The sequence below is a fragment of the Camponotus vicinus genome, unplaced genomic scaffold (genome assembly GCF_025532165.1).
Source record: "Camponotus vicinus isolate PSW18456_S1 unplaced genomic scaffold, iyCamVici1.0 SCAF_2, whole genome shotgun sequence".
Lineage (NCBI taxonomy): Eukaryota > Metazoa > Arthropoda > Insecta > Hymenoptera > Formicidae > Camponotus > Camponotus vicinus.
In genome coordinates this window covers 18,096,865-18,106,923 of record NW_028141956.1, presented here as the reverse complement: position 1 = coordinate 18,106,923, position 10,059 = coordinate 18,096,865, and the positions used below count along the sequence as shown (strand labels likewise).

General features: G+C 44.8%; 1 protein-coding gene across 1 annotated transcript; it reads right to left on the bottom strand.

Annotated features, from left to right (window-relative positions):
• Positions 1–2,161: 2,161 nt before the first annotated feature.
• Positions 2,162–3,301, bottom strand: LOC145967383 (uncharacterized). Its single transcript, XM_083092230.1, has one exon. It carries the CDS (start codon positions 3,299–3,301, stop codon positions 2,309–2,311), a length of 993 nt encoding a protein of 330 aa, XP_082948356.1. The 3' UTR covers positions 2,162–2,308.
• Between the last annotated feature and the right edge of the window lie 6,758 nt (positions 3,302–10,059).

Sequence of the window (10,059 nt, the reverse complement as noted above, 5' to 3'; positions counted from 1 at the left end):
GAAGCGCTCGGAATTATTGTTCGGGCTCGGAGTCAGTGGACTCTTCGTCGGGGTACACGATAGGGATGACTATATTACCGTCTTGAGTTACTGGATGATTGGCAGGGTGTAGCCAATAGTCTAGAAGTCGCTCAGGGCACTCGGGGCATTCGTCGCTAATTCTGATGCTGCTTAATCTACTTCCACAGGAGTAACACCCGAATCCGATGGGTTCGCCAATTATAAGTCTATGTTTCGTCACGTAATTATACCGTAGACGCTCTTCAGCGGGCAGGGAATAATAACAGAATGCGCACAGAGCGGCTCTAGTTTGATTATTCGCGAAACCGCAAGCCTTCTGGCAAAAGCTCAGGGAGAGATCGGGGGTATTAAGGAGGGCTTGAGTGATCCGATCACGAAACACGCGGGATCGCATCGGGGGAGAGCGATTTTATCGGGTGAAATCCGATTTTCCAGGGATTTTCTTGAAAGTAGGTCTCGGTTGGGACTAAGTCCCTTTAACGCAGCGTCGGTTTAAAGGGATTCGGGAAAGTAGATCACGGGGTAATTGGGTCAATTTATGTAGGGTCATCGCATTAAATCCCAAAATAAAAATTAGGTCACTGGGTCAGTGGGTCATCGCGTTAAATCCCGAAGTTGAAAATAGGTTAGTAGGTCGTTGCGTTAAATCCCAAAGTTGAAAATAGGTTAGTAGGTCGTTGCGTTAAATCCCAAGCGTCGGATTAAATCCCAATTCATAATTTCGTTAATTACAGCTTAAGGAGAGGACCGCGGTCATTTATCACTATGAATTCGAATTGTTGTTATTATTATTATTAATATTTGGCTATTATTCGCGGAATAGAGCCGATATTCGCGGTAATTCGCGGAGATAAGGCCGGGGATTTAATACAGAGAGACTCGATTGACCACTGGAATGTACCGCGGCGCCGAAGGGTCGGGCTAAGATCGTAAAAGTGAAACCTTATACAAAAACACGATGGGCCTGGCAAAAAGTCGTGACTTGCACAAACAGGAATTTTCAACCGTCACTTACCTCCAAGATGGCTTCGCTTCATTTCCTTTCAAAGATTAATTTCCACGTGGCCTGGCCGCGTTGATTAATCAGGCTGCACTGGTAGGCGGGGATCGCGGTGCTCCACGCGGGTCTCCGGGATGAACGGAAGCGGGTTGATGCGGCTGGTTATCAACGTCGATGGGGATGAGTCGTTCTGGCCACTTTATTAAGCACGTGGTTTTATTTGCACTCGCGAATAATTGTTCGTATTCTTTATCGTAGTGGTTTGTTTCTACGATATCGATATAATTGGTGGACGCGGCGTAGTAATGTCTCGCTATCATCCGACGGAGTTGATTTTTCCTACCGGCACGGCGTGTTTGAGGCATTGTAGAAAATTAAAGTCATATTCGGATTTTCTGTAGGCGTCGAGCGGCTTGTCCTCTCTGAGCCGTCACTTCAAATCAGAAATGATTGATTATGCTTCGGATTTTCTGTAGACGTCGAGCGGCTTGTCCTCTCTGAGTCGTCACTTTGAATCAGAAGTAATCAATTTTGCTTCGTATTTTCTGTAGGCGACGAGCGGCTTGTCCTCTCTGTCGTCACTTCAAATACGAAAACTCGATTTAATTGTTATAATTTAGTAGCACGTGCCTGGTTAAGAATATCTGTATATTAACGTCGCGTCGCGTGGGATGTGGATTTATAGAATTAGGATTCTTTTGAATGATCACGAAGTTTAGCACACACTAGTATATATTTCTAAATTAATACACAAAATGTAATATATTTAAACTAGCACTTAGATTCGAGAATGAATTTATAATGAACTTGGAATTTGAGTTAAGATTATGATATGGAATTAGAGTTAGAGTCCAGCTTAGGACTTGTCGGTTCGGTGTCGCGAGTTAGACTGCTTGAGTCTGGGCCCGCTCCGAGGTCCCTCGATTTCGGCGGCTCGACTGCTGCGGCGGTCGAAAGTGGGGAGCTTGGAGAGAGAGGGGCCCTAGCTGAGCGCCATCTCTGGGCGCTTGGCGGAGGCTTAAATCTAACGCAGTGCCGCGCTTGGCCGCTAGTCGGAGTTCGGTGTCATAGCGCGCCTTGGCGCGCTTTTCAAATGCGCTGAAAGAAACTTAGAAGATTTACATGAAAGTTCGTGGAAAAATCAGGCGCGGGATGTAACACCTCCCCCCTTAGATGAAAATGTTGGACGATGTTCCAACATTTTCCATGTATAATCTAAAGTAATGTAAATTATTTCGCACGCTCTTATATTCTATGTATAATATGCTTAGAACTATTTTGTGTGCACTACACGTTTTCGTTCAAAAGTTTTCGAAGTTCTCGGTAGTCACGCACTTCACTTATTGGGGGCTCTATGGGGGTTGGTCGAATGTCTTCGGTTATTGGGAGGGCTTTAGGGGGCTGATTTTCTGGCGTCGAAAGGGGTTTGGAGGATCGCTGATTCTCGTCGTCCATTCGTCGTCTTGGTGATCCTGTGTACAGGAGCAGGTTCGTCATTGAAGTCCATACCGCTCCCAGTAGATGCAGGCTCCATCCGTATATCGAATGCAATGCGTATCCGTGGATGATGGTGTCCACGATTAGCTTTATTAATCGGATTATTATGAAAATTCCGATCACACCTGCGCTGGCCGATCCGAATGTGATAAATCCTGTCCACAATTTTTGCCCTGCGTTCTCCGCGATCTGGTCCAAGGATTTTTCGTCTAGCAGGTTTAGCATGGATATACTTCCTGCTGGTATTTCTCGTCCCATGGCCCCTCTTGCTATTGTATTCAGCATCGAAGGTTTTTCCATAGGGAACATTATGTGGTCGCGGAGTCTGTCTAAATCTTCGCTGGTATAGATGCCGCTGGTGGCGAGAGAGGAGGGGCTCACGTATTTCCAGGTGGGTTTCGTGAGCGGTTGGATGATCGAAGGTGCCGCCGCCTCTTGTGGTCGTGGCATCAGGCGGTACCAGCTGCCGTGTATGTTGTACATAACTGGCAGGAATTCGTTGCAGTCCCTCGGCGTTCCTTTTTTGGTGAGTATCCTTGTCCTCGGTAGCATGAATAATGATTGATTTTTGTACGTTATCGGGATTTCGTTATAGCAGACGTCCGTTGGTCGTACTCGGCATTCTACAGCTAGACATTTGACCAGGTGTAGAGCTTCTCCCGCCATGACTGCGGTGTATCCAGGTGCCTTCATTATTCGATGCGCCATTTCGTCAGGGGCGAAACTGGCGAGCGAGAGCGCGTTTTGTAATATTTCTTTTTCGAGCGCGCATTTTTGTTCCATTATGTCGCGGTAGAGTCGCGTCAGTTGTGTTTTAATATGTTTTTCTACGTATATAAATTTAGAATTTACATACGAGAAAATGTCTAAGTTACTGACGGATATTCTTGTGCGGATTTTGAATGTTCTTCCCTTTTCTGTTTCTAGTACGAATAATTTTGGGTGTTCCGTCAGCATGAGTTTGTAGCCACACAGTGTCATCTCAGTGGTTTTGGTGAGGGCGAAGGTCGTTTCCTTCGTTGTCACTGTGTAAACGGTTGGCGTCTCGGTGTTTGTCTGTGCCGTGAGTTTATCGGCTGGGCCCTCGTATAGCACGTCGTATTGGTCGAAGTGGCAGCTGTCCCTTGGCGTGATAGTCCAGTAGGTCTCCGAGCCGTCGTGGTCCATGCATTCTCCCGTGAGTGCTTTGCAGTGCACCCCGGATGGTAGGATCAACTCGTTAGTGTTTCTATCGATGACCGCGTCGAAGTTCCGAAGAGTTACTTTTACGACGGCCTGGACGACAGCACTTTCCCATGTTCCATAGGCATCTCCGTATTGAGTTCCGGTGCAACTTCCGTCCATGCTGGTGGTGCCGGCGAGGGTGACGCTTCGCACGTCCGTGCTGTTCCTCTTGAATGACTGGAGGATGCTTCGTTGACCTGTTCCTATGTCGATGGTTCCCGTGTCTTGCAGCTTTTTGCAGATGGATTCGGTGAGTTCTATTGTGTATTGGCGGCGTCCTCCTCGGACTATCGAGACGTGCGAGTGCATTCCACAATAGTATATCGTGCGGTCGACTTCGACTTTGCACTGCATCACGTGTGTGTGGTCATGGGTTGACATTTGTAACAGCTGTACGTAGGTGGCTTCCCTCTTAGGTTCTATGTTGTCGACGGCGCATTTACCGATGTCTAGGAGCGATAATGACGTTATATTTAATCCTTGTCCCCCGCAGTCGTATCCGATTAGACAGTATGATGCGGCAGGTAACAACAGGATTAGGGCAATGGCATGCGCTAAGATTTCCATGGTGACGGTGGCAATGTTCATGGTGCTGCGCTTGATTGAGTTGTGGTCGGTCCTCCGTCCGACTTCCTTTGATATAGCGGCTCTGGAGTGGGGGAGGCCTCCGTAATGGGGGCGCGATGCGGTGAGTGTTTGAGCTTGTCTGCGTGTACTATACGGGTCCTGGTAGCGCTTATTGCTAGTCTTACATTGTGGCTCTTGAGAACCTCTAATATTTTGTAGGGGCCTACGTACTGGTCCCCTAGCTTCCCTTTCGAGGGTTCTTTAAGGAGGTATACGTTATCGCCTATCTTAAAATTACGCGTCCTAATTCTACGATCATAGTATCTTTTGGATTTTTCTTTGGCGCGCATTAGGTTTTCGCGTGCGATAGTTTGTGCGTCTTTGATGCTGTTGAAAAGTGTTGTAAGATATTCCGCGTAACTCTCGTTGGTCGTATCCGCAGTAACGGGATCGCTCGCAGGGGTCCGCGCGGTTTTACCAAACACGAGTTCATGCGGTGTGTACTGAGTGCCTTCGTGGACGCTAGTGTTGTAAGAGAGGGACGCTAACTTTAGGCACTTATCCCATTCGTTATTTTTATCCACGAACTGCTTCAGGTATTCCCACAAGACTTGGTGCGATCTTTCGACCGAGCCATTGGCTTGTGGTCTATACGCTGTGGTTCTGTAATGCTTAATTCTAAACTTACGTGCTATGTTTCGCATAAGGCTATTTAAGAAATGCGATCCTTGGTCGGTTAGGATTGCTTTGGGAGCACCGAATGTGCATATAAACTCGTTGGTGAGCGCGTCGGCTACTTCTATGGCTCCGGCGTGTTGGAGCGGTATCGCGAGCGAGTACTTAGTTAGGAGGTCCTGTATAGTAAGTATGTAACAGTTTTTTGACTGTGTCGTTGGTAATGGGCCCATGATATCCATGGAGATTTTGTCGAAGGCGGAGTCAGGGGTGTCCGTAAGCACCATGGGTTGCCGAGTTTTTGTTCTTACTAACTTTTTTAGTTGACAAGCACGGCAGTTTTTTATGAATGATTGGACGTCGGCTTTCATTCTCGACCAAAAATACTTTTTCTTTACTCGTCTATATGTTTTCGTGACGCCCTTGTGTCCGCCGACGGCAGAACAGTGATTTTCCGACAGGATCTGTTGCCTACTCTCTTCTGGGGGTATCGTAATTTCATTCTTACAAATAAAGATTCTAATACTAGTTTCGCTTAGGGTTCGGGTGAGTTGCATATACACCGTTTCCCAAGGTACATTGTCAACGTTACCTCTGGCGATAGAGATAGATTGTAGGCCAAGTTCGGTGACGACGTCTAGCAAGGAATGCATCGTTTCCTTCACGATTTCTTTTTCCGTGATTCCTGATACTCTATCTTTAATGATTAGTGATATAATGCGTCGCGAGCCATTCCGGTCGACTCGGGCTCTGCCTAGCGTCGCATTTTTAATTAGAGGGAGCGACTTAGTGTCTGCAAGCATGCGAGCCCCTTGGTCGATCGGAATGCCTTGTTGCGTGGTAAAAATAACTAAGTTGTCGCGTCGTGTCGTGAAGTTATCAGGTATCGTTATTACGTTAGGTCCCACTGGGTTTCGTATGATAGCGGGTTCATTTGGATTTTCAAACGGTCGTTCGTCGTCATCGGACTCTGTGCTACTTTCGGATTCCGCGTCGCTTTCGGCGTTAGCCTCGCTTTCGCTGTTCGCGTACTCCTCAGCTTCGTTTAGCTGGTTGCAGGGTAAGGTCGAGGGCGTTCCCTCCGCATTGATTGGTGTGCCGGTCTCTCTAGTGCCTGGTTTTGGCACTGCGGAAAATAAAGATTCATCTGAGTCGGATGATATAGGATCGTTTTCGAGGATTAGGATTTGTTGGGTTTTCGCGGCAGGTGTGGGGGTCGGATTTCGCGAGAGTGCGTCCGCGTTTACATTGGTTTTTCCCGCTTTGTACATTACCTCGTATTCGTATTCCGCTAGTTTTAAACGCCAGCGTACGAGTCGCGAAGTGGGGTCTTTTACCGAATGTAACCACACGAGCGGTTTGTGGTCCGTTACTAACACGAACTTCCGTCCATACAGATAGGGTCGGAAGTGATTGACACAGTACACGATGGCGAGGAGTTCTTTTTCTATCGTGGAATAATTTTGCTCTGCGTTGTTGAGTAAACGCGATGCGTACGCGATGGGTAGATCTTTTCCGACGACACCTTGGCTCAGGATTCCGCCTATGGCGTATCCCGAGGCGTCTGTCGTGAGCACGAATGCTTTGGTGAAGTCGGGATATTGTAGGATGGGTTGTGTGCAAAGGGAGTCACGGAGGGTTGTGAATGATTGCTCTTGTTCTGGATTCCAATTAAATTCCTTGTCCTTTTTTAATAATTCCGTGAGGGGGTGCGCGAGTTTGGAAAAATTCGGGATGAAACGACGGTAGTATCCCGCGAGGCCTAGGAATTGTTTAATGTTTTTTGCATGTCTCGGCCTGGGGAATTCTTTAACCGCGCGGACCTTCTCGGGGTCCGGTTTCACTCCCTTATCGCTGATAATGTGCCCTAGATAGCCGACTTCTTTTCTTAGGAATTCGCACTTATCGGGCTGTAATCTTAGGTTAGCTCTCTTTAATCTTTCCGCTAATTTATCGAACTTGAGCTCGTGTTCACGCAGGGAGCTCGCGTATAGTACGATATCATCGAGATACACGAAGAGCTCTATGCCTTGTAGTCCCGATAATACCTGATCCATCAGGCGTTGGAATGTCGCGGGCGCGTTTTTTAGACCGAAGGGCATACGGTTGAATTCGTAATGTCCGTGGGGGGTGGAGAACGCGGTCTTTTTCGCGTGTGCTTCGTGCATTGGTATTTGGTGGAACCCTGATGCAAGGTCAAACACACTAAAGTACTTCGCACTTCCCAGTTGGTCTAGTATTTCCGTAATGTTCGGGAGGGGATACGCGTCGCCTATGGTTTTTTCGTTTAGAGCGCGATAATCTATTACCATGCGCCATCTTTTGTTGCCCTTGGAATCGGGTTTCTTAGGGACGATCCATAAGGGGGAGTTATAGGGGGAATCTGAGGGTTTAATGACGTCGTTGTTTAGAAGTTCTTCGATTTGTTTATCTATTTCCTCTTTGTGGATCGGTGGGAAGCGGTATTGTTTAGTGTTAATTGGTTGTTCGTCGGTCGTGGGGATTTTATGAGATATAATAGTCACGTGTTCTAATTTGTCCGCCGGTAATCTAAATAAATCATTATGTCTCTGTATTGTTACGTCCCGCAACAAAATTTTTATTTTTATTTAAACACGCAAAAATTGCCTCTATAATATTTAAACTGTAATTCCACCGACGAACATATAAATCTTAATCCCACCGAGTAACATATTATTGTTAATATAAATTAATATTGTTAATTAAAATTCCATCACGCCATCTATTGTCACCAATATTTCTTATTATAAAATCTCACCGCGCAATGTAATATCACCAATACTTATAGTACATCAATATCATTCCGCCGCACGATATACTATTGTCAATATCTCCGAAAATAATCTTTCTCTGTTAAGAAGCTAGCTATACATAACATAACCTCACATAGGAATGATAGAAATAATTTTAAGTCCTCACTTAGGAATGATAGAAATAATTTTAAGTATTTGCCCACATATAGTATCATCCGCATAAAAATTACCTACTTTACCGACAATAGGCAAAATCACCCACACAAAAGTTACCGACAGTCGATAAAATAAATTCCTACTTTACCGACAGAGCAAAAGTTACCGACAGAAAAATTACCGACGGTTGATAAGGAAGTTTTCTACCTTACCGACCGAGCAAAAGTTACCGACAGAAAAATTACCGACCCATGATAACACAGTTACCGACGTTACCGACTGAGGATAAAGTCATTTCCTACCTTACCGACAGTGAAGACTGTCCGTACCCACATTACCGACAGAGGGCAGCGCCATCTCTGGGGTAGCGATGATACTAACTTTACCGACATATAAGAAAATACCTCCTTTACTAATATGTAATCCTGATACACAAGAAATTTTACAAATCAAAAACCAAAAGACTTTATATACATATATATATATTTTTGAACACGTCTCGGCACCGACTACACGTATATCTAATTATTTCGGGGCCTAAATTATATCAAAAATCATTGATTCCAGATTAACTCGAAAAATACTATAAATAAAAATCTTATGACAATTTTCCCTTAAGGAGCATAAAAAGTCAGACCGACACATGTATACATAATTATGAAAACTCCAATACTACTAATTTTATAAACGAAGTTTTAAAATATAATTTTCCGTATGCGATATTATGAGTCATCATCACATTCCAAACTAAGACTATGGAATATTCCGCTCGAATATTATTGCACAACATTACGCAACATGATGAAATAATTAATTATCATTAAGTAACAAATGAATTTATTGTTATTAAGCGTATGCAATAACCTCCATTTATATATTAATCCACAAAAAATCCGTTCAAGAGAACATTGCGCAACATAACGAAATAATTAACTTATTGTTAAACATTAATATTAAGTACATGCAATAATTTTTATTCAAGAACATAATAGATATAAATATTAAAAATAAAAGCAAAGAATAAAAATTGTTGCACCATTTATTGAAATAATTTATAGTCTTTATATACTTATATCCCACCGCATAAATACTTATGTTAAAATAATTGTAATTATAATAATTATGATGTCAGAATTTATTAACAATATTTAAAAGCATTTTCCATAATAATACATAGAGACAAAAATGAACTTTCGAACGGAGCATGCTAGAAACTCCGTTGACATTTCTACAGCTAGAGTTTAAAAAACTACATTAGAAAATATATGCATGTAAACTGCAAAGGAATTCTGATGGTCTAATAATTATTATAAAACTTATGTGTCAAAATACAATGCAACCAGTATAGCCGATTCTATACTGACCGCTCCGTCACCCCCACTCCAATTCTGAAGAGTCCCACCATCTACAAATTAAACTACGCCCAAACTACGCCCAATTCCTGCGGCAACGCCCAGCAGCGCGCGCATCTTCCCCACGCTCGTGCCAGCGGCGCGCGCAACCAGCCCGGAGAAGGGAACCAATGAGCGACCGCACCGCCCACGCCGAGGCGCGCGCATCTTCCGAGGCGCGCGCATCCGTCACGTCAGCGGGAGCCAATCCCAAATCATTGCGCAACAATCACGTCAGAGAAAACCAATCACCCGTTGACAACGCGGCATATCCCTCGAGGCGGACGCATCTTTCGAGGCGCGCGCAGCCAGAAGCAGAGGAGGGAACCAATCACTGCTCGACTCCCTCCACGGAGAAGCGCATCTCCTACTATTGGGACCGTGTGCAAAACTGGGACTGACGACTATATAAACCCGTGCAGAGCGGTCCTCCTCGCATTTGGCCCAACGATATTTACAGTGTTAACTTGGCACTTTGCCCAACGATCTTCAAGTTAATACTTATATCTCCGAGATTTTGTACGTGTATTCAGTTAATAAATTCAGTGACTATTGAACATTGAGTTTCTCAATCGAACTCCTGGACTGCAACCTCCATCCCGAACTGTCACTGAGGTAGACGGTATCCAGCGGAAGGAAGCAGCATCCACTCATCAGCCTAGTGAAGGGAAGCAGCCTTCACACACTAGGACATTTCAGACACTGGTAAATATCCAGCCACTTGTCATTAATCTAACCTTTAATTTCTACTAAC